The 23,062-nt window shown below is 42.0% G+C and overlaps 4 protein-coding genes across 5 annotated transcripts; 3 read left to right on the top strand and 1 right to left on the bottom strand.

Annotated features, from left to right (window-relative positions):
- Positions 1–404: 404 nt before the first annotated feature.
- On the bottom strand, positions 405–3,869 carry cib3 (calcium and integrin binding family member 3). 2 transcript variants are annotated; one of them, XM_053438603.1, is made up of 6 exons: positions 3,819–3,869; positions 3,016–3,050; positions 2,612–2,723; positions 2,100–2,247; positions 518–713; positions 405–426 (listed from the first exon to the last, which is right to left on the bottom strand). In XM_053438603.1, exons 1-6 carry the CDS (start codon positions 3,867–3,869, stop codon positions 405–407), a joined length of 564 nt encoding a protein of 187 aa, XP_053294578.1. The 2 variants fall into 2 exon arrangements, with proteins under 2 accessions (XP_053294578.1, XP_053294579.1); XM_053438604.1 differs by lacking the exons at positions 2,612–2,723; positions 3,016–3,050.
- A 3,007-nt stretch (positions 3,870–6,876) lies between these two features.
- Positions 6,877–9,247, top strand: LOC128455007 (histone-lysine N-methyltransferase, H3 lysine-79 specific-like). Its single transcript, XM_053438629.1, has 2 exons — positions 6,877–7,016; positions 8,118–9,247. Exon 2 carries the CDS (start codon positions 8,221–8,223, stop codon positions 9,211–9,213), a length of 993 nt encoding a protein of 330 aa, XP_053294604.1. The 5' UTR covers positions 6,877–7,016; positions 8,118–8,220; the 3' UTR covers positions 9,214–9,247.
- Positions 9,248–13,048: 3,801 nt separating this feature from the next.
- LOC128454725 (excitatory amino acid transporter 1) lies at positions 13,049–16,948 on the top strand. The gene is made up of 11 exons (XM_053438224.1): positions 13,049–13,155; positions 13,336–13,525; positions 14,198–14,335; positions 14,489–14,696; positions 14,781–14,823; positions 14,906–14,960; positions 15,070–15,244; positions 15,352–15,585; positions 15,744–15,938; positions 16,222–16,356; positions 16,576–16,948. Exons 2-11 carry the CDS (start codon positions 13,348–13,350, stop codon positions 16,718–16,720), a joined length of 1,506 nt encoding a protein of 501 aa, XP_053294199.1. The 5' UTR covers positions 13,049–13,155; positions 13,336–13,347; the 3' UTR covers positions 16,721–16,948.
- A 1,282-nt stretch (positions 16,949–18,230) lies between these two features.
- Positions 18,231–22,337, top strand: LOC128454632 (excitatory amino acid transporter 1). The gene is made up of 11 exons (XM_053438074.1): positions 18,231–18,454; positions 18,635–18,824; positions 19,496–19,633; positions 19,796–20,003; positions 20,083–20,125; positions 20,208–20,262; positions 20,372–20,546; positions 20,654–20,887; positions 21,046–21,240; positions 21,536–21,670; positions 21,881–22,337. Exons 2-11 carry the CDS (start codon positions 18,647–18,649, stop codon positions 22,017–22,019), a joined length of 1,500 nt encoding a protein of 499 aa, XP_053294049.1. The 5' UTR covers positions 18,231–18,454; positions 18,635–18,646; the 3' UTR covers positions 22,020–22,337.
- Positions 22,338–23,062: the final 725 nt, after the last annotated feature.

Below are 23,062 nucleotides of genomic sequence, written 5' to 3'. Positions count from 1 at the left end.
CTCGACGGCTCTCTTGACAAATGACTCTCATTCTTGGTCCGGTGAATCCAGGGGGAAGATTCTGACATGTTTATTTTATGCTCTGTTGTATTTGAAAGAAATCTACTGTTGATCATAATTCATGAGCCTAATAATGATGGATCGGCCAGTGCTCCAACCTGATGACAGTCGTACCCTCACACCATGACCGGTGTTATTTCTGCAGCTTCAAAAATAAAAGACGTGGATTTAGTACAAAATCCCAAATGTTAACAGGGAAGATAAGATTAAAGATAAGATGAGTCATAGGACTTGCTCTGGTTGTGAAATGTAAAAAGTCTGTGAGTTGTTTTTTTTGGGTCAAATGTTTGTACAAAATACACAAACAAGCAAAAACAAGATGCATAAGAAAGATCCTCAGTTCCTTAAATCCTTATGTGGAAGGTGCTGCGGACAGAAATGAGAGAATTCAGATTTAAACAGAGTTAAAAGCTAAATGCACATTAAATCCCGAGGTGCATGGGTGACGGTGGATTACCTGAGGAAGTCCGGGGCTCTAACGATCATGTGCTGGAAGTCCTCCAGCGACAGGCGTCCGTCGTTGTCCAGGTCGCACTCGTCGATCACCTTCTCACACACCATCCTCACCTCGTCCTCCGTCAGCTCGCTGCGGGTCAGCTTGTTCACGGTCTTCTCCAGGTCGGCCTTGCAGATGAAGTCGTCATTGTTGAAGTCTTGGAGAAGGTAGATGATATATACAGAGAAATGATCAGTTGATGAATCAATGACTGGAGAGACAAAAAAAGTCTCTTACTCAGATAATCAGTCAGATTTTCTAGATTTCTGTCGACTGTTTAATTTCCTTTTTATCAACTCGGGCTTTGGAATATTGCGATTTTTTACAAGTTTCTGACATTTTTGGGCCAAGCTATTAATCAAGAAGGAATATGACAGAATAATTTATTATGAAAAGAATAAATAGCTACAGTGAGACATCCATCATATATTACCTCTTGATGAAATAAATTAGGCCACTCTAGTTCTCATTAAACTAAAATCTCACACCCTCATGGGTACCAGTTCCATAAATACGCCTGATTTCTTTCATCAAGATCCAGGAGTTGATCTCTGGGAAACCGTTGAATATGTAAAAAAGCACCTGATCTCTCAATGTTACAGGAAATGAGGAAGAAGTCCTGGATCTGCCCCTGATCCACTCACACCGGGATCATCTCCCATCCTTTGACCAAGTTTTGCTCCATGCAATCGTTTTTTGCATAAACTTGCTGAGGAACAAACATAAACTCCTTCCTGGAAGTAATTACTCTTTACAGAGCTATTGTTGCTGCTGATATTTGGTAGCAAATTTGACTGTTAAGATCGTGAGTGAACTTATTGTTTTAGGCTTTATACTTTCCCATTGCTTCATTTGGCTTCAGGCGTCTGAGCTCAAGCATCTTCATCATGATGCAACTGTGCTTGCACAGTGTGTCACCTTCCTTGATTTCCCTCCTCTGAGGGTCTGAATAATGGATGCAAACTTTCCTTGATCCATGACCACGACAATGTGAATGTAACTTCTTCATCTGTCATCGTTTGTTAATTAGGAAGGGGGGGGGCTTTGACAAGCGCTTTGCCTCCATAATGGGCTGGTGAATCATTTATAACAACCCATGCACCATCCGTCATGCTTACAGCTCGGTAACTCTTCACCGTGCACCCTCTGTTGACATATGGTTGCACCATATTAAAATGCATGATTCATATTGTTAAACCCAGAAAAACAGTGGTTCATAGTTAACTTTAGTTCCAGGGATTGAGGGGTTATGTTGCGTTCAAGTCGGCCCTGTTTTACATCAGGACACTTTTTAATTGCTTGTACCATATATAACTTATTGTCTTCCTATTTATATTTGTAAATCGTCTTAAAGGGATAGTTCCCACTGAAAATGAAAATTCACTCAGCGTTCATATCTGGCATATTTTGGCTTCATTTCAGGGAGGGTGTGTCGTCCATCTTTATAAATACAGTTTATATTGTGTTAAAAGTCAAGTAAAGCCAGTCTACACCTCTTCAATGGGGACTTTCTTATGATTAAATCCTTTTTCCGATATTTTACCATAAATCTTGAAGGCGTAGTAGGCCTTGAGGTCACGTGGAGCCATCTCACTCAGGACTGAGAACATGTCCAGAAAGTCCTCCAGCGTCATGTTCCCCTCTCCGTCCTCAGAGAAGGCCTCGGCGATCCTCTGACGGAACGGGTTGTCCTGGACGCAGGGACAACACCAAGTTATTACGTCTCCACAACTCACAAAGTTTGGAAAAAGGGAAAGTCTGTGAGGGAAAGCCCCCCCCCCTCCCTCTCTCAGCACATGTCAGTGACCCGCGTGTTAACACACCTCTGGACCTTTTATCTCAGGCGCGTAAAGAGGCATATAATTGACCCATTCCCGCAGAGTGTGTCCCCGGGGACCCACCTGCTTTCTTCAAGTTTAAAGGAGTCGAGTAACATACAACCTCTCATAGAATTCTGTCGATTAGTTGGCCATTAATTATGGATCGGGCACACAGGGGGGGGGGGGGGGGGGGGGAGCGCGGGTCTGCAGGGTGTGCGCGGACCAGTGGGTCTACCTTCAGCTCTGGCATGCTCCCAATCAGCTCATATGGTAGCTTCACATCTGGCTGGCTGGTGTAGTCGAGGGGAACGAGCTGAGGCGCCAGATCCCGATAACGATAGAAGAGTCTGGGAAGGGTTTAAAGAAATGTGCCTTCAACATTGAATTACATGAAACCTTGTGTATTCTACAGGTGCAGTTAGGTTTAGGTAAAGTTCTGACATGATTCTCCAATAGCAAGATTTGAGATCCCATGTGATCTCAGTGGTCACCTGCCCCACAGTAGCACAGGCCTGCCGATACAGTAGTTTAGAGTTACAGGGCAGTACTGTGCAGAACCAATTTCAGCTGAGTCAGGTGTGTTACAGTGGATATGAGTGAGCGAATACGAGTGAATAAACACCGGAGTCGTCTGCTCACCTGAGGATTTCCTTTCTGGTAAAGTAAGTACAGTCCTGCAAATGCAAACGAGACAGGACAAAGAGGAAAGGGCAAAGAAGGTGAGGATGTAGACGTTCTCGTTTGTTTGTGCTTCGTTATCTGCTTGATGCAGCGGAGGAAGACATATTCAGATCGTAGAAAAACTCTATGGGAGACATACATGTGAAATTAATACTTTAAAACACACACTTGTTTGGTACAAAATACAACCTGGGGTCATTATCTGAAGTAATACTGCACACTTTGACTTATTGATTAATTATTATTATTTCATAAAGCAAATCTAAGAGTTAATTTTAACCACTTTATTTTTCTGAGTTGATCATATACATAATTTTATATTTCTCATGTTTTAAATGTAGTTGATGTAAATGTGGAGTTAAGAAAGACAAAAAAATGACGTATACTAAAATTGAACTTAAGCATAGTAAAGTATCTTAGTAGAGTAAATGAGTTACTTTACACCAATGACTTGAAGTGCAAAAATATTAGATCATTCAAAATGTTAAACAACTGATGATTAACTCTAATGCATCTTTCACTAACTGTGTCAGACCTGGTTAAGTAACAAAATTGAATATATTGAATATTGAATAAACAAACACCATCAGAGACGCTTTGACCTAGTTCATAGTTTCCCTGAAGGATGCATCACTCCAATTCATTTTCTATTTGCTTCTAAATAATCCAATCCGCCTCGAACCCTCCTCTGTGTGTTTAGCCCTGTTTACAGATGCCAGTAGTTTGCACTGAGTCGTATTCAGAGGATGAGGGGCACCGACCTGATAGGCGTCCAGCTGCTCTGCTGTGAAGATGGTCTGTTTATTCCCCATGTCTGAGCCCACAGACGTCGAGCCTCAGCTCCATTGCTGCTCCAGCATCATCTGCCTCCGGGCCTGTGGATTTGTCAGATATGAAATACCAGGACAAAAGGAAGCCCGGGCCAAAGAGGAGATCAGGTGTCGGGCTGCCACCGGGCCCTTTGGTCCCCATTATAGTGGCAGCATTTTGTTGTTTTCTCCATTGTGAGTCGCAGCCCCTTTCACAATGAGCGCTGGCTGCCGCTCAGCATCATGCCAAGTGGTGTCAACCCCCTTTAGTGCCACGCTATGGTCAACGCCCCCGTCACCGCTCAGGTTACACTCCTCACAGACAGGGTTTGTAATGAGCAAAGATAGTTTTGATGAGAATAAGGTTAAGTTTCATGGCAAATAACTTAATCCTTGGATATATATTTATGATTAGATTAGAAACAAGACCAGGGAATGGTAACGTGTGTCTCTACCTAGTCTTAGTGGCGCATTTGACACCAGGGATCATGAGTTCCTGTCCCAGAGACTGGAATATCATGTGAGGATTGAAGGAACTAAACTGGTTTGAGTTGAACTTATCAGACAGATTCCTATTTGTTAATATTAACAATGACTCCTCCATGCACCTCCATGCTATTTGCTTATAGGACAGCTTTCTTCCACCTGCACAATATAAGGATAATTAGGAACTTCCTGTTTCAGATGGATGCTGAGATACTCATCTGTGAATTTGTTCCCTGTAGACTGGATTACTGTAAATCTTTGTTATCAGGATGTCCCAGTAAGTCTGGGTAAAGCCTCCCGTTGGTCCAAAAGGCTGCAGCATATTACTCCTAAACTTAAACGTTTTTCTTTTTGATAAAGCCTACAGTTAGTTCTGGATCAGGTGAGTCCTGAACCATCTCTTAGCTTTGCTGCTATAGGTCTAGACAGCTGGGGGAACTCCCATCATGCACTGAGCATTCATTTCAGATGGCTCATATTTTCTCTGATATCTAATATCCAGAGCAACATTTAGTGATCGCCAGGGGTGGACTGGGACAAAAATTCAGCTCTGGCATTGTCCGTCCAGACCAGCCCACTACATTATCAGTGGACACCACATAGAAGTCCACAAATCTCGCGGCGTCTTCTCTCATGCATACTACTGTTACCACCTAGCTCAAAGATGGCAACAAGAAGGGAGGCCACACACAAACCTCTCAAGCCAAAAGTAAATTTATTTAACTCCAAATCAAGATAGCTCTTACTACATAGTGGGATGTGTAAAATAAGTTACCTGTCAGTGGTGTTAACAGTGTTTGGATGTGTGAAAATAAGGTGTGATGTATGTTGTAAAGTGCAGAAGCAAAGAAAAACAAAGGCTGAGGGCCCCATGCCCCTGGAAGCAGCCTTTAGATCTGCAGCTGAAGCCCAGCCCAAAAGGGCAGGCCCAGGGTGACGCCCCTGTTAGCTCTACCTGTGTCTGGAAAACAACTCCTCAGGCTCTCACATGTCAAGTGGTCAACCTGAGAAGGACATGGATACATTATAATGTCTCTAATCATCACAAATTAAGTATGATTTCATAAAACATAAAAAATTATAAACTCACCAGACTAGAGGAGACTCAACAGACATGGAACAGTGAAGGCAGAGAGTGGAGGCAGACAGAGAGCAAGTCCTCGAACATGGACAATGAGGGAACAACTCCTCAGGCTCTCACATGTCAAGTGGTCAACCTGAGAAGGACATGGATACATTATAATGTCTGAAAAATAAAGAAAACGTTTCCTCTGTCCTGCACCTAGAGTTGAGAACTTTTTGGATGTGTGTTTCTTTTAAAACCTTTTGAAAATTATTATAATTATGAAGTATGAATTTATACATTAAAAAATACATGATATACTTACCAAATTCTAACAGTGGTCCCAAATGTCCACATATAAAACAGAGGGAGAACGACTCCTCAAATATATCACAACAACCTGTAATGGAGAATAATTTATCATTTAGTGTACATGATCACATCATTAAGGATCAACACATAAGCACAATAAAACTTCTGAAAAGAATTAGCTTGATTCTGCATCTCTATTTACAGCTCAGAAAGTTTACTGTTGCTATGGCAACAGTAAATAACAATAATAACCCATAATATCACAATTCAGCATATTAAAACAAAATCAAAAACGTTTTCTACTTTGTTTTGGACATGTCTCAAAAATGTAGCCTAGCCAGCCCCAGGCCAACGTTCCTTACCATGTCTGCCTCCACTCGCTCATCATGGTCGAGTCCTCCTCGCTCGTCTCCCGGCGCACCTGCTGCTGCTGGGATGGTGAACCCGGCACCAAACAGGTCCGTCAGTTTGGCACATTTAGCAGCCTCCACCTCCAGAGACTTAGGCTTTTTTTCCCGATGCTTCTCAGCGCCACCCGGGCGTTTTTTACTCTTATTATCCATTTTAAGTTTCTGTCTCAGCAGCAGCCCGTCCCGCGACTCCCCCCGCCAATGCCATGAGGTCCCGCCCCACCCTGGTTTGTGTTGTGATTGACAGCACTGTCAGGGCTCTCTGAGCCTGTCATCCCATGATTGATTGACAATGACAAACAATAGACCAATAATATGTGTCGATGCTGGCAACACACTGCTAGCCCTCTGTAGCCAATTGGCCGGCCCAATTGGAGGGAATTTAGAGTGGAAGAAGAGAAGAAAAAAAAAAAGAAAAAAGAAACATAGCGGACCAGACCGGCCCACATTGGGTCAACGGCCCACCGGGACGATGCCCGGTATGCCAGATGGCCAGTCCACCCCTGTATATATATATAAATATATTAATACTAAGACAAGAAGGTGATAAGACAGGAGCCATTACAAAATTAAAGATCAGATGCTGCAAGAATGACGCAATTAAAAATCCACCGAAATGAAACGTCCTGTTTTTATTTATCGAAATAAATGATCGCAAAACTTCATCATCAGTAGGTTGTTTTATCACCATAACAACCAGATGCTAAGATTTTAAATATTATTTTGATTGACAGGGACACTCTCCCAATACCTCCTTTGATGCTTTGATGAACAGCATCAAAGTTGTTATTTGGATTGGAGACCTCTGATTGGCTGTTGATTGCTTTAAATACTGTTCAAGTTTAAGACAGTTGCTGTTGCACTCTGACCTTGACTGAGGTAAGTCATGTCTCACTCTCTCTCTCTGTATTTACCCAGCATGCTAACCAATACAATGCAGGCTCATTGTTCAAGTTTGAAATGAAACCACTGTGTAATATGAAGCTGCTGCTGTTACATGTTGATAATGTGCTGTTTGCTGTTGCTTTTACGACAAATGTGAAAATATTGTTGCTGGCTTCTTTTGTGTTTTCTGCTGCTTATCTTAATGGGTGATATGTGTTAACGTGATGCTAAGTAGCGTTAGCTCGCCGAGGCCAGGCAGAGCGAGGCATTGTGGACAAAACACCTGTAGCACCAGGACATTTCCACATTTCACAGCTTATTCTACCAAACGATGTGTTTTTGTAACATTGGGAAGATTAACCTTGGTGTTTAACTTTAGTATTTAAGATAAAGTAAAAAAAACAACAACTGCCATCACTGCCAATCCAATTCAGATTCAAATTCAAATCAAAGGGGCTGGGTGCCATGGTGATTGATTTGAAAAAAAACATTTACTGGTTATTTTTTGGTTACTGTGTTGTTTGAATGTGTTGAAGGACAAGTTGACGGGAACGTAAGTTAATGCTAGGAGCACATTACATGAGTTGTGTAGCTCCTTTAAGGAAAAAAACAATCCCTCTCCATTGGGTCTAATGTTATTTCAGAGAAAACTTTTCTGCATCACCTCGCATAACTTGCTCCCACGGTCCCATTTTTTTACTCTCACAAATTTCAAATATATCGGTGTGTCCGGCAAAGTCTTGGAATTCTCACGATGTCTTTATTTCACCGATAGGACTTATAGTTTTTGAATTATAGTTGTTTGAGTGGTGCACTCAGAGTTTAGATTTCTCTCTTATCCCAGTGAGGAGAGAACAGGTGCATTCAGTTGAGTTTCCATGGCAACCAGATACACACACATAGCAGGAGGGGAGTGTGTCTCTCTCTCTCTCTCTCTCTCTCTCTCTCTCTCACGCTTAAACCAGCCAGTCTGTCTCTCTCCCTCTCTCTCCTTCTCTCTGTGTCTCTCTATCTGTGTCATTTGTTTTATATTGAATGTTTGATGGATCAAATTCACCCTAAATCTTACACACTATTTCATCCTGTCACCTGCAGACATAAAGCCTTTTGACTTCAAGTTCCAGACAAGAAAGGAAAATAGTGCATCAACTGTTCAAACAGCTTCTTCAAAAGATCGATCTACTCTCTGTGGTGAACCATGCAGAAACCAGACGTTGTGACGGCCCTCAATGCCGAACTCCTCACAGCCTACAGGAGGATTCTGGCTCTTAAGGAGGAGGTGTGGCAGCTGAAAAACCAGCTTCAAAACAGTGATGTCATAAAGATGGTTTTGGAGAAGGAGAAGGAGGAGGAGGAGGAGAAGGAGAAGGAGAAGGAGAAGGAGAAGGAGCAGGAGCAGGAGAAAGAGAAAGAGAAGGAGAAGGAGCAGGAGAAAGAGAAAGAGAAGGAGCAGGAGAAGGAGAAGGAGAAGGAGAAGGAGAAGGAGAAGGAGAAGGAGACCCAGGCCTTGAAGGAGAAGGTGGAGCAGCAGGAAAACCAGCTGAAAGAAAAAGATTGTATCATAAAGAAGGAGGTGAAGAAACGGCGTGCTCGCCTCAGGGCCTACCTTGACTGCCTTGCTGAGCTGACTGTCTCTCAGGCCAAGAATAAGATGATGGAAGCAAGTCTGCTCCAGGAGCCACCCCAGGAGGAGAAGGAGAAGGAGAAGGAGAAGGAGAAGGAGAAGGAGAAAGAGAAAGAGAAAGAGAAGGAGAAGGAGAAGGAGAAGGAGAAGGAGAAGGAGAAGGAGAAGGAGAAAGAGAAGGAGAAAGAGAAGGAGAAAGAGAAGGAGAAAGAGAAGGAGAAGGAGAAGGAGAAGGAGAAGGAGATCCAGGCCTTGAAGGAGCAGGTTGATCAACTGCACCTTCAGCTGAAAGACAAAGACTGTGTCATAAAGAAGGAGGTGAAGAAACGGCGTGCTCGCCTCAGGGCATATCTTGACTGCCATGCTGAGCTGACTGTCTGTCAGGCCAAGAATGAGATGATGGAAGCAAGTTGGCACCAGGAGCCTGCGACAACAAGGAGCAGTGAGGTGGAGGTCAAGAAGGAGATGGAGAACGAGAAGGTGCTCGCTTCAAGGCCTAAAGGAGACGAAACTGCAGCAGGAGACAACACCAACTATGGGACTGAGCTGCAGAAAGGAGGAGGCTGAGCTGAGCTGGAGGAGAGAGAAGAGGTGGAGAAGCCCCCGCCCTCACCCTTTTCCTACTCTTACAACAAACCCCTCCCCTGTCCCCCTTTCTATATATTTGAAATAATCTAATGATGTGTTGTAAATATGTTGAACTTTTTGAATAAATATGACTAGTACAGTAACATCTGCCTCTGTCTTTCTGAATATAGATACAGGATTCATTGATCAATTAACACAGTGTTGGAGTGAAACAAATCAGTGTGATTCATTTAGTTTGCTACTATTCATACAAACACAACACAGCAACAGAAGACAAACAATGTGTCTTAACTTTATTACATTTGGTCAAATCTATATATTAATTATGACAACAATACAATAATAATACTATTATCTCATCTGAGGGCCCACCCATCACACTGACCACGCCCATCTGACACGCACACACACTCACGCACACACACACATGCACACGCACACGCACACACACGCGTACGCACAAACACACACACACACGTCATTATCATTTATATATTTAGTGTATATATATACATTTATTTCAATTAATTTATGGTTGAGGTCAATATCAGATCAGAAGACGTGTTCATGGCACTGAAGTCAATGTAAAATGATTTAATTTATATAATCAATTTGTAAATTAATTATGTAAATTATATTACAGTATGGATGTGGTGGTCTAACTATAAATACATTTTATTTTCATTAAATCATATATATTTGTTGTAATTAGTGATTTTATTTTCAAATTGTTGATTTAACGATTAAGTCGTTTTCCCAATTGCACCTAAAGACTTTTTAGTTTTTCTGGTCATGATGAACCTGTGTATTGATTTTTGTGAAGATGGGTCAATGTGAACACGTTCCGGGGGTCTCGGGGGGAACCATTGAGACATTTTGCAACGCCCATTATAAAATCCTCCAGAATTCCTAAATTCAAATTCACGTTCAAATTTTGGTAAGAATTTGAACGTGTTAAAGCCCTCAAAAAGCCAATTCATTTGCCTGAATAATAATAACAATAATAATCCTTACAATTTCAATAGGGTCTCACCTGACCTCTGATCAGTGCTCGGGCCCTAACTAGAATGGCCACCAGTAGAGTCCATAAACCCAAACCTAACAGTTAAAGAACATGTTTGGTTTTCCAAAAACATTGAAACCACATTTAGATTCTTTAGACTTTTAATTGGATCTGCACCAAATTCTGAAGTGACATGTTTTTACTGGGATGAAATGTAAAATGTGACAAACTATACCAACACTGAGCTGAAAACAACAACAGTTACAAGTACAGTGTTTCTTCTATTCTGATTGAAGATTGAGGATCAACTCTTTACGTGGGGGGTGATTAATACAGTCTGGTGTTTACACGGGCTGACACATTTAATCAGAACAGCAGCTGCATGTCGCCATCAGAAGTGATGAACATGTCATCCACTCGTCTTCTTTAATGGCGATCTCATCTCTCATCTGTATCTCATCCCTTTGTCACGTGTTTGATCAGCTCCCAGAAGACGGATCTATTTTCTGGCGTTACCATCCAGTACTTATTATCCAGTACTCTTCAGTTCCAGTGTGTACTAAAAAACAAACTCTCTGCAGAGAAACCAATTCATCTTTAAATAGGAGGAATGTTGATTAATTTGAATATTTATGGATGCACAAACACTAAATGAGACATAGATGTAGAGTTAAATCTCAATTACAGTTCAGAAAGGAATTTTCATTGGGGGAACAAATGCCCAAATATAATTTTTTTAGGAACAGATGAATATTTAGGTGTTTAATCAGAAGAAGGACGTTTCCCTCTGCAGCTAATGGATCTGTTTCAATCTTTTATGGCCTGTTTATTGTAACTGAGGTGTTAAAGCATTTAAAATTGTACTTGCTCTTTTATAATCAGAATATTAGGCTCCATTTAAAGATACCTTAAGTCCAGGGGTGGACTGGGACAAAAATTCAGCCCTGGCATTGTCTGTCCAGACCAGCCCACTACATTATCAGCGGACACCACATAGAAGTCCACAAATCTCGCGGCGTCTTCTCTCATGCATACTACTGTTACCACCTAGCTCAAAGATGGCAACAAGAAGGGAGGCCACACACAAACCTCTTACGCGTCAGTGGTGTTAACAGTGTTTGGATGTGTGAAAATAAGGTGTGATGTATGTTGTAAGGTGCAGAAGCAAAGAAAAACAAAGGCTGAGGGCCCCATGCCCCTGGAAGCAGCCTTTAGATCTGCAGCTGAAGCCCAGCCCAAAAGGGCAGGCCCAGGGTGACGCCCCTGTTAGCTCTACCTGTGTCTGGCAAACAACTCCTCAGGCTCTCACATGTCAAGTGGTCAACCTGAGAAGGACATGGATACATTATAATGTCTCTAATCATCACAAATTAAGTATGATTTCATAAAACATAAAAAATTATAAACTCACCAGACTAGAGGAGACTCAACAGACATGGAACAGTGAAGGCAGAGAGTGGAGGCAGACAGAGAGCAAGTCCTCGAACATGGACAGAGGGCGAACAACTCCTCAGGCTCTCACATGTCAAGAGGTCAACCTGAGAAGGACATGGATACATTATAATTCCTGAAAAATAAAGAAAATGTTTTCCTCTGTCCTGCACCTAGAGTTGAGAACTTTTTGGATGTGTGTTTCTTTTAAAACCTTTTGAAAATTATTATAATTATGAAGTATGAATTTATACATTAAAAAATACATGATAAACTTACCAAATTCTAACAGTGGTCCCAAATGTCCACATATAAAACAGAGGGAGAACGACTCCTCAAATATATCACAACAACCTGTAATGGAGAATAATTGATAATTTAGTGTACATGATCACACCATTAAGGATAAACACATAAGCACAATAAAACTTCTGAAAAGAATTATCAAAATGACAAATCATGAATTACTACACCCATAATGATTATAAATGATTAACAATGACAATGTGTGATAATAACTGGCAAATTTTTCAAATTAAACTAATTATTCCATATAGGTTTACTTGTATTCTGTTTTCAATAAGGCTAAGAAAGTTTACTGTTGCTATGGCAACAGTAAACGATGTTAGCAGCTCTTAGCTAGCTTAGCTAAATCATCTGAACAATAATAGCCCATAATATCACAATTCGGCATATTAAAACAAAATCAAAAAATGTTCTACTTTGTTTTGGACATGTCTCAAAAATGTAGCCTAGCCAGCCCCAGGCCAGCGTTACTTACCACGTCTGCCTCCACCTGCTCATCATGGTCGAGTCCTCCTCGCTCGTCTCCCGGCGCACCTGCTGCTGCTGGGCTGGTGAACCCGGCACCAAACAGGTCCGTCAGTTTGGCACATTTAGCAGCCTCCACCTCCAGAGACTTCAGCTTTTTTTCCCGATGCTTCTCAGCGCCACCCGGGCGTTTTTTACTCTTATTATCCATTTTAAGTTTCTGTCTCAGCAGCAGCCCGTCCCGCGACTCCCCCCGCCAATGCCATGAGGTCCCGCCCCACCCTGGTTTGTGTTGTGATTGACAGCACTGTCAGGGCTCTCTGAGCCTGTCAGCCCATGATTGATTGACAATGACAAACAATAGACCAATAATATGTGTCGATGCTGGCAACACACTGCTAGCCCTCTGTAGCCAATTGGCTGGCCCAATTGGAGGGAATTTAGAGAGGAAGAAGAGAAAAAAAAAAAAAGAAGCGGACCAGACCGGCCCACATTGGGTCAACGGCCCACCGGGACGATGCCCGGTATGCCAGATGGCCAGTCCACCCCTGGTGATCGCTGAGTCAATGTTGTGTAGAAAGACAAATAGACTAACAGCCTCTGGGTTGGGAGGAGCAGAACATAGTTAATTTGAATAAGTTACAATACTGGTTTCAAACTTAGACTAAAGCAAGTGGCGAGAGGGAAATATCAGGAAGCTTACAGCTCTTCCAAAGGTTTGAATCGAGTTCTTTTACTGGATTTAAGCGAATGAAAACTACCTTCTACTTCTACTATCTTCTTCCATTAGATTTTGTAAGTGTTCTCCCTTTCTAACATCTATACCTCACTGGATAACTGTTGTATTCTTTTGTAAAAGCATGTGAAGACTCCTCTTTCTCTCTTTTGGTCCTCAGTCTGTGAGCGAGATGCCTCTCTGCTGTAAGCCGAGCAGCGAGGACACTCTAGTTGACCGAGACAGGGACACATGTCCTGAGGACTCTGAGCCCTGGAGTTTGACTTCACTGTCTCTCTGGAAATGTAACGTTACATTTTTTGTCCGGAGAAATGCTTTTCTCCTGCTCACTGTGGCTGCCATTGTCCTGGGTAAGTCCGTGTGCTGATTATTGTCAGTTGAAGTTCTACATAATTCTCCTTGTTAAGTTTCTTTTCATCTCAGTGTTTAATGAATATTGTATTTTCATTTAGCTATAGACCAGGGTGAGAATGAACAGATATCATCACTTGTTCTTATTCACTGTATATAACTAAAAGGGCCGTTTCATATTGTCGTATATTCTATGTATCTATGGCGTCTTGATTCTTAAATTCTCAGACTCTTTAAATACTATCCCATATGTTATTCGTTAGCCCTCTCCCTTTTGGAATGATCCGTGACTTGGCAAATGATCTCTGACCTGCTAATGGATGAAGTGCAGAGGGAATCTTCTTTAAGATACGTCTTCAACTTTAGGTATAGAACATGCCCTTATCTGGTCAGAGATCCTCATGAGCGGAACCAATCTTTCTATATATTGTGTGTTCGACCCCGGCAAGTCAGACTTTCAGTATTTGGCTTGTGATTGTCTCCGGGTATACCATAGTGCCCGTCCTGACCTGCAAATCTTGTAATCCTGTGTAATAAACATATTATACAAACAAGAACATTGAGATTCCTTCATTAACGTCAACTTCAACAACAACATCGACATCTCGGCTGCATAGGATATACCATAATAGCCTGACATGTTGAACACTGCTCCTTTCACCCTCTTCAAGGTCTCGGCCTGGGTTATGCTCTACGTGCGGCTAACATGACGGACCTGCAAATCTACTACTTCCTGCTTCCTGGAGACCTGCTGCTGAGAATGCTGCAGATGATAGTGCTTCCTCTCATCATCTCCAGTCTGATCACAGGTTAGCGCCCAACATTGGAGACAAACATTCAGCATTTCTCTGTCAGAAATACGCTCATTATTTTTCAAAGGGTTTTCTACAAATTTGAACCTTACACATTGTTATAATTCTAGCTGCAGTTGCAAGGTTGTTTTACTTGTCTTTTTGTTTCAGCCATGTCGTCAGTGGACAAGACGTCCTTGGGGAAAATGGGGCTCTATGCTTTTTGTTATTACGCGACGACCACCTTCCTGGCTGTGTTCACTGGACTCGTCCTAGTGGTTCTAATCCAGCCAGGGAAATCCCCCACGCCCATCTCAGTTCCCCCTGGTGGTACATCGGGCACCATGCAGACATTGGATGCCTTTCTGGATCTGATCAGGTGGGCGTGAAAAAGGTTTTGTCAAATATCTAATCTTTGTTAATCTTTGATTATTTATTTTTTTACCCTTGTTCTGGTTTGCAGAGATGTGTTTCCTCCCAATCTGGTGGAGGCTTGTTTCAGAAAGGTGAGGTGATGCTGGTGTGGTTTCTCTCCTGCTCCTTTTTCTTTTCTAGTCCCTAATGAGGATTTTCTTGTCTTTTATTCAGTATAAAACAATTTATTCTGAAAAGGAAACTCTCGATGTCAACATGACTGTAAAAAGTAAGATCCATAAAAACCATTCCCTTTGGTACTTTCTTTGTAAGTTGAACCTATTGTTGTAAGTGGTTATTATCATGACGTGTATAAACATTACTTGATTTGATTTTAGATAACCCAACACCGATGCCAGGCACCATCGACGGGTTCAACATTCTTGGCTTAGGGTTTTTCTGCGTCGCCTTTGGCCTCGTCCTGTCCAAAATGGAGGATGAGGCGAAACCTCTGAAGGACTTCTTTGACTGTCTCAGTAAAGCCATCATGCATCTGATGGGTGTCTTAATCTGGTGAGTAAAATCTGAGGATACGTTATCAAGCTGCCTCTACAGTCGCCCTCTACAGGCATTTCTCGTCACTACATCAGATGTTCTGCATCTCACCTGGTCTTCTGCAGGTATTCCCCGGTAGGAATCTTCTTCCTGGTTGCAGGACAGATTTTGAAGATGAAGGACGTCAGTGTTTTAGGACAACAGATTGGAATGTATACTCTCACTGTGACCACTGGCCAAGTCATCCACAGCTTTGTCACCCTGCCGCTCATCTATTTAATTCTCACACGCAAAAATCCCTTCACATTCATGGCCGGTCTCCTGGAGGCTCTCACCGCCGCCTTTGGGACTTCATCCAGGTGAGATGCACTTCCAGGATTAACAGCTCTATGTTATTACCAGAGAAAGAAATAAAGATAAAGATGGACGTCTCTCCAAAAGTGAAGCCCAAATGTATTATAGGCTGTGAATAATGATGTGATCACCATTAAAGTTTATATATATGTTTACCCCACAGTTCTGTGACGCTACCCATCAGCATCAAGTGTCTGGAGAACAATCTGAGATTGGACAAGCGGGTGACGCGCTTCATGGTGCCTATAGGTGCCGTCTTGACTATGGATGGAACAACCCTCTATGAGGCCGTCGCTGTCATATTCATAGCCCAGGTTTACAACGTGGAACTTAATCTGGGTCAAATCGTCATTGTCAGGTATGATAAGATTTTTACTTCACACAAAAGAAATGATAATTATCATTGAAAAAATGTAGTCATGTGTAGGTCCTGTAGAAAAGGTTAATAATACTTGATCAAATGTTGAAGAATTTATATATTTATTAATATTTAGGTTTATATTAACTCATCATTAAACCGGAGCATTTGATCTATAATCAAGAATTCATTCAGTATTTGTGTGTTAACTTCTCCATGTTTCTTCCATGTTGTTTTATTCACATGTATATTGGTATATTTGCTCTTATTCATGTAATTCCAGTATCACTGCGACAGTAGCAGCCATCGGTGGCTCAGGAATCCCACAGGGCGGCATAGTATCTATGGCTATGGTGCTGTCATCAACTGGCCTGCCCCTTGAAGGCATCTCCTATATCATCACAGTCGACTGGATGCTGTGAGTGTGTGTGTCTGTCTGTGCACGTGTGATCAGGACAGGACGTGAAAACCTCACTACACAAATAGAGTCTGAACAATACACTGCCAGTGTTGTAATATGTATATTATAGATAAACCTACAAGGTTATTTTGGGGGTTTACACATTTACTGAAACACATATGTCTTCCTACTCTAACGAGTTTCTAACATGGACACTTCCTGTGTGACTGTGGACAGGGATCGTTTGGGGACGACCACCAACGTGCTGGGCGACTGTTTCGGTGTGGGAGTCGTGCAACACCTCTCCAGACATGAGCTGCAGGCTCCTGCAGAGGAGTGCTTGGCAGAGGCAGAGGCAGAGGCAGAGAAACCCTTTGACTGACCACAATTAAACTCGCTTAATATTCTCCCTGCTACAAATATACGTTTTTTGATTTAGGCACAAATAATGCTCACTGATGGAACACACACATATCAGTTTATCCCCTTCAAGACGTTATGATCCTTTTGATTTTTAAATGATTCTGTTTGAAATGGAAGTTTTTTTGTCATCAAATACGTGTTTAAAACTCGGTTTAACAATTTTTATTGATCATGCAAACTGCACAGAGTAGACCATGGTGTTCACGATATAATGGTGTCGCTTGTTATATTTTTCAACTGTACGATTTCAAGATGAATAAATACACATCGTATTCTTTTTCTTTGCACCTTTTATTCTGAATCATTCACACCAGAGAACATAAAATATACACATTTACATCTTTCACAGGACGTCACTTCCATCACTACCATATATTATAATTTATGGATATTTACATATATATTAGAAAGTCACATGTGGGACAGAGCAAATTACTCATTGGGATCAGCTGAGTTTTAAAGGGCAGTAGGTCTCAACCTAGAGACGAGAAGAACTTGTCCGGCACGCAGCACGGCATATTGTCGTTGCGTATTCGTTTATCCTAAATATGAGAAGATCCGGTCTCGGTTTGGTTCAATCAGGTATTTTTGAAGAAACAATGAAAAGGTATGAAAAGTTTACAGCAAAACAATGGGCACCCAACACACTACCCCGGCTCTCTAGCAATCCCGGAGCAGTCGCAAGTCGCATCAAACAGACGGCGTCTATGATATTTTATAACAGTAGGTAGAACAGGATTGGTCAACAAAGAGGGGAAGTCTTCCTTGGTTCTTCCTCGATGGTGCTCAGGCGTAGTCCACCCGCTCATCATTGGAATAAGGAAGTGACGAGCAGCAGCTACCAATCCCACTCCTCCTCTGATAGTTGCTAGGCAAACAGTTCACCTCTTGACCAGCCTTGACACAGCTGACGCTTTGTAGGTCGAAGTTGTTGTTCATTAGAGTAAAGAATATTGTGTTCCTGCTCTATCGGCTGTATGTTCTGTTTGTGTAAACATTCAAAACAAAACAGCGTCACTCTGTCGTTCCCCCAGAACCCGGGACATCTGCTTGAACTCTGTGTGATGTCGAATGAGGCTAAGGGAGTTATGCTTTAATGTAAAAAGTCAGAAATGAGAACAAGTAAAAGATTCATGATTAACACCAAGCAGCAACGGTTATTAAAGTCATTTGTGTGAAGGTCTTATATCTGGCCCAAACTGCTCCTGCCCACACCCTCCTTTCATTATTGTTTAGAGTTCAGTCAGACACACAGACCAGCTAAAATTTAAAATCCCAACAGTATTGGGTAACAGTACGCGTTGTAACCCCTGGGAGAGACGCTCCAGCCCGACCAGCCGATCTACAGACCCTCCTCCTCGCTGTAGTCCAGGGAGCAGGCACTGTGGGAGGGCGGGCCTGTCATGGGGGCATGAGTCCTGAACCATCCCTTAGTAATGCTGCTATAGGTCTAGACAGCTGGGGGAACTCCCATCATGCACTGAGCATTAATTTCAGATGGTTCATATTTTCTCTGATATCTAATATCCAGAGAGACATTTAGTGATCGCTGAGTCAAATTTGGGTAGAAAGACAAATAGACTAACAGCCTCTGGGATGGGAGGAGCCGAAAATAGTTACAATACTGGTTTTAAACTTAGACTAAAGCTAGTGGCGAGAGGGAAATATCAGGAAGCTTACAGCTCTTCCAAAGGTTTGAATCGATTTCTTTTACTTGATTTAAGCGAATGAAAACTACCTTCTACTTCTACTATCTTCTTCCATTAGATTTTGTAAATGTTCTCCTTTTCTAACATGTATACCTCACTGGATAACTGTTGTATTCTTTTGTAAAAGCATGTGAAGACTCCTCTTTCTCTCTTTTGGTCCTCAGTCTGTGAGCGAGATGCCTCTCTGCTGTAAGCCGAGCAGCGAGGACACTCTAGTTGACCGAGACAGGGACACATGTCCTGAGGACTCTGAGCCCTGGAGTTTGACTTCACTGTCTCTCTGGAAATGTAACGTTAAAGTTTTTGTCCGGAGAAATGCTTTTCTCCTGCTCACTGTGGCTGCCATTGTCCTGGGTAAGTCCGTGTGCTGATTATTGTCTGTTGAAGTTCTACATAATTCTCCTTGTTAAATTTATTTTAATCTCAGTGTTGAATGAATATTGTATTTACATTTAGCTATAGACCAGGGGGAGAATGAACAGATATCATCACTTGTTCTTATTCACTGTATATAACTAAAAGGGCCGTTTCATATTGTCGTATATTCTATATATCTATGGCGTCTTGATTCTTAAATTCTCAGACTCTTTAAATACTATCCCATATGTTATTCGTTAGCCCTCTCCCTTTTGGAATGATCCGTGACTTGGGAAATGATCTCTGACCTGCTAATGGATGAAGTGCAGAGGGAATCTTCTTCAAGATACGTCTTCAACTTTAGGTATAGAACATGCCCTTATCTGGTCAGAAATCCTCATGAGTGGAACCAATCTTTCTATACATTGTGTGTTCGACCCCGGCAAGTCAGACTTTCAGTATTTGGCTTGTGATTGTCTCCGGGTATACCATAGTGCCCGTCCTGAACTGCAAATCTTGTAATCTTGTGTAATAAACATTTATACAAACAAGAACATTTAGATTCCTTCATCAACATCAACTTCAACAACAACATCGACATCTCGGCTGCATAGGATATACCATAATAGCCTGACATGTTGAACACTGCTCCTTTCACCCTCTTCAAGGTCTCGGCCTGGGTTATGCTCTACGCGTGGCTAACATGACGGACCTGCAAATCTACTACTTCCTGCTTCCTGGAGACCTGCTGCTGAGAATGCTGCAGATGATAGTGCTTCCTCTCATCATCTCCAGTCTGATCACAGGTTAGCGCCCAACATTGGAGACAAACATTCAGCATTTCTCTGTCTCTAAATATCAGAAATACGCTCATTATTTTCAAAGGGTTTTCTACAGATTTGAACCTTACACATTGTTATAATTCTAGCTGCAGTTGCAAGGTTGTTTTACTTGTCTTTTTGTTTCAGCCATGTCGTCAGTGGACAAGACGTCCTTGGGGAAAATGGGGCTCTATGCTTTTTGTTATTACGCGACGACCACCTTCCTGGCTGTGTTCACTGGACTCGTCCTAGTGGTTCTAATCCAGCCAGGGAAATCCTCCACGCCCATCTCAGTTCCCCCTGGTGGGACATCGGGCACCATGCAGACATTGGATGCCTTTCTGGATCTGATCAGGTGGGCGTGAAAAAGGTTTTGTCAAATATCTAATCCTTGTTAATCTTTGTTGTTTTTTTACCCTTGTTCTGGTTTGCAGAGATGTGTTTCCTCCCAATCTGGTGGAGGCTTGTTTCAGAAAGGTGAGGTGATGCTGGTGTGTTTTCTCTCCTGCTCCTTTTTCTTTTGTCGTCACTAATGAGGATTTTCTTGTCTTTTATTCAGTATAAAACAATTTATTCTGAAAAGGAAACTCTCGATGTCAACATGACTGTAAAAAGTAAGCTCCATAAAAAACATTCCCTTTGGTACTTTCTTTGTAAGTTGAACCTATTGTTGTAAGTGGTTATTATCATGACGTGTATAAACATTACTTGATTTGATTTTAGATAACCCAACACCGATGCCAGGCACCATCGACGGGTTCAACATTCTTGGCTTAGGGTTTTTCTGCATCGCCTTTGGCCTCGTCCTGGCCAAAATGGAGGATGAGGCGAAACCTCTGAAGGACTTCTTTGACTGTCTCAGTAAAGCCATCATGCATCTGATGGGTGTCTTAATCTGGTGAGTAAAATATGAGTATACATTATCAAGCTGCCTCTACAGTCGCCCTCTACAGGCATTTCTCGTCACTACATCAGATGTTCTGCATCTCACCTGGTCTTCTGCAGGTATTCCCCGGTAGGAATCTTCTTCCTGGTTGCAGGACAGATTTTGAAGATGAAGGACGTCGGTGTTTTAGGACAACAGATTGGAATGTATACTCTCACTGTGACCACTGGCCTGGTCATCCACAGCTTTATCACCCTGCCGCTCATCTATTTCATTTTCACACGCAAAAATCCCTTCACATTCATGGCCGGTCTCATGGAGGCTCTCACCGCCGCCTTTGGGACTTCATCCAGGTGAGATGCACTTCCAGGATTAACATCTCCATGTTATTACCAGAGAAAGAAATAAAGATAAAGATGGACGTCTCTCCAAAAGTGAAGCCCAAATGTATTATAGGCTGTGGATAATGATGTGATCACCATTAAAGTTTATATATATGTTTACCCCACAGTTCTGTGACGCTACCCATCAGCATCAAGTGTCTGGAGAATAATCTGAGATTGGACAAACGGGTGACGCGCTTCATGGTGCCTATAGGTGCCGTCTTGACCATGGATGGAACAGCCCTCTATGAGGCCGTCGCTGTCATATTCATAGCGCAGGTTTACAACGTGGAACTTAATCTGGGTCAAATCGTCATTGTCAGGTATGATAAGATTTTTACTTCACACAAAAGAAATGATAATTATCATTGAAAAAATGTAGTCATATATACGTCCTGTAGAAAAAGGTTAATAATACTTGATCAAATGTTGAAGAATTGATATATTTATTAATATTTAGGTTTCTATTAACTCATCATTAAACTGGAGCTTTTGATCTATAATCAAGAATTCATATGAATTCATTCAGTATTTGTGTTTCTTCCATGTTGTTTTATTCAAATGTATTTTCTTTTTTGTGTAGTTGATCATTGTTTGTTCTTATTCATGTAATTCCAGTATCACTGCGACAGTAGCAGCCATCGGTGGCTCAGGAATCCCCCAGGGTGGCATGGTAACCATGTCTATGGTGCTGTCATCAACTGGCCTGCCCCTTGAAGGCATCTCCTATATCATCACAGTCGACTGGATGCTGTGAGTGTGTGTGTGTTTGTGTCTGTGCACGACTTGGAAACCTCACAACACAAATAGAGTCTGAACAATACACTGCCAGTGTTGTATTATGTCCATTACAGATAAAGTTACATAGTTTATTTTGGGGGGTTTACACATTTACTGAAACCCATATGTCTTCCTACTCTAACGAGTTTCTAACATGGACACTTCCTGTGTGACTGTGGACAGGGATCGTTTGAGGACGACCACCAACGTGCTGGGCGACTGTTTCGGTGTGGGAGTCGTGCAACACCTCTCCAGACATGAGCTGCAGGCTCCTGCAGAGGAGTGCTTGGCAGAGGCAGAGGCAGAGAAACCCTTTGACTGACCACAATTAAACTCGCTTAATGTTCTCCCTGCTACAAATATACGTTTTTTGATTTAGGCACAAATAATGCTCACTGATGGAACACACACATATCAGTTTATCCCCTTCAAGACGTTATGATCCTTTTGATTTTTAAATGATTCTATTTGAAATGGAAGTTTTTTTGTGATCAAATACGTGTTTAAAACTCGGTTTAACTATTTTTGTTGATCATACAAACTGCACAGAGTGGACCATGGTGTTCACGATATAATGGTGTCGCTTGTTATGTTTTTCAACTGTACGATTTCAAGATGAATAAATACACATCGTATTCTTTTTCTTTGCACCATTTATTCTGAATCATTCACACCAGAGAACATAAAATATACACATTTACATCTTTCACAGGACGTCACTTCCATCACTACCATATATTATAATTTATGGATATTTACATATATTACAAAGTCACATGTGGGACAGAGCACATCACTCATTGGGATCAGCTGAGTTTTAAAGGGCAGTAGGTCTCAACCTAGAGACGAGAAGAACTTGTCCGGCACACAGCACGGCATATTGTCGTTGCGTATTCGTTTATCCTAAATATGAGAAGATCCGGTCTCGGTTTGGTTCAATCAGGTATTTTTGAAGAAACAATGAAAAGGTATGAAAAGTTTACAGCAAAACAATGGGCACCCAACACACTACCCCGGCTCTCTAGCAATCCCGGAGCAGTCACAAGTCGCATCAAACAGACGGCGTCTATGATATTTTATAACAGTAGGTAGAACAGGATTGGTCAATGAAGAGGGGAAGTCTTCCTTGGTTCTTCCTCTGTGCGCAGGCGTAGTCCACCCGCTCATCATTGGAATAAGGAAGTGACGAGCAGCAGCTACCAATCCCACTCCTCCTCTGATAGTTGCTAGGCAAACTGTTCACCTCTTGACCAGCCTTGACACAGCTGACGCTTTGTAGGTCGAAGTTGTTGTTCGTTAGAGTAAAGAATATTGTGTTCCTGCTCTATCGGCTGTATGTTCTGTTTGTGTAAACATTCGAAACAA

This window comes from Pleuronectes platessa, chromosome 13 (assembly GCF_947347685.1).
Source record: "Pleuronectes platessa chromosome 13, fPlePla1.1, whole genome shotgun sequence".
NCBI lineage: Eukaryota > Metazoa > Chordata > Actinopteri > Pleuronectiformes > Pleuronectidae > Pleuronectes > Pleuronectes platessa.
The sequence above is the reverse complement of the archived record's forward strand: the minus strand, read 5'-3'. Positions and strand labels throughout refer to the sequence as shown.

What these genes read in the sequence shown, in the direction of transcription:
- cib3 (XM_053438603.1), bottom strand. Translation starts at nt 3,869, where the DNA reads ATGGGGAATAAACAGACCATCTTCACAGCAGAGCAGCTGGACGCCTAT. An exon ending in GGAGCATGCCAGAGCTGAAG is followed by an intron (nt 2,248 to 2,611) that starts GTAGACCCACTG and finishes CCCTGCGTCCAG; the next exon opens with GACAACCCGTTCCGTCAGAG. An exon ending in CTACGCCTTCAAGATTTATG is followed by an intron (nt 714 to 2,099) that starts GTAAAATATCGG and finishes ACCTTCTCCAAG; the next exon opens with ACTTCAACAATGACGACTTC.
- LOC128455007 (XM_053438629.1), top strand. Translation starts at nt 8,221, where the DNA reads ATGCAGAAACCAGACGTTGTGACGGCCCTCAATGCCGAACTCCTCACA.
- LOC128454725 (XM_053438224.1), top strand. Translation starts at nt 13,348, where the DNA reads ATGCCTCTCTGCTGTAAGCCGAGCAGCGAGGACACTCTAGTTGACCGA. An exon ending in TGTGGCTGCCATTGTCCTGG is followed by an intron (nt 13,526 to 14,197) that starts GTAAGTCCGTGT and finishes ACCCTCTTCAAG; the next exon opens with GTCTCGGCCTGGGTTATGCT. An exon ending in TGGAGGCTTGTTTCAGAAAG is followed by an intron (nt 14,824 to 14,905) that starts GTGAGGTGATGC and finishes TCTTTTATTCAG; the next exon opens with TATAAAACAATTTATTCTGA.
- LOC128454632 (XM_053438074.1), top strand. Translation starts at nt 18,647, where the DNA reads ATGCCTCTCTGCTGTAAGCCGAGCAGCGAGGACACTCTAGTTGACCGA. An exon ending in CATCTCCAGTCTGATCACAG is followed by an intron (nt 19,634 to 19,795) that starts GTTAGCGCCCAA and finishes TTTTTGTTTCAG; the next exon opens with CCATGTCGTCAGTGGACAAG. An exon ending in GCCTTTCTGGATCTGATCAG is followed by an intron (nt 20,004 to 20,082) that starts GTGGGCGTGAAA and finishes TCTGGTTTGCAG; the next exon opens with AGATGTGTTTCCTCCCAATC.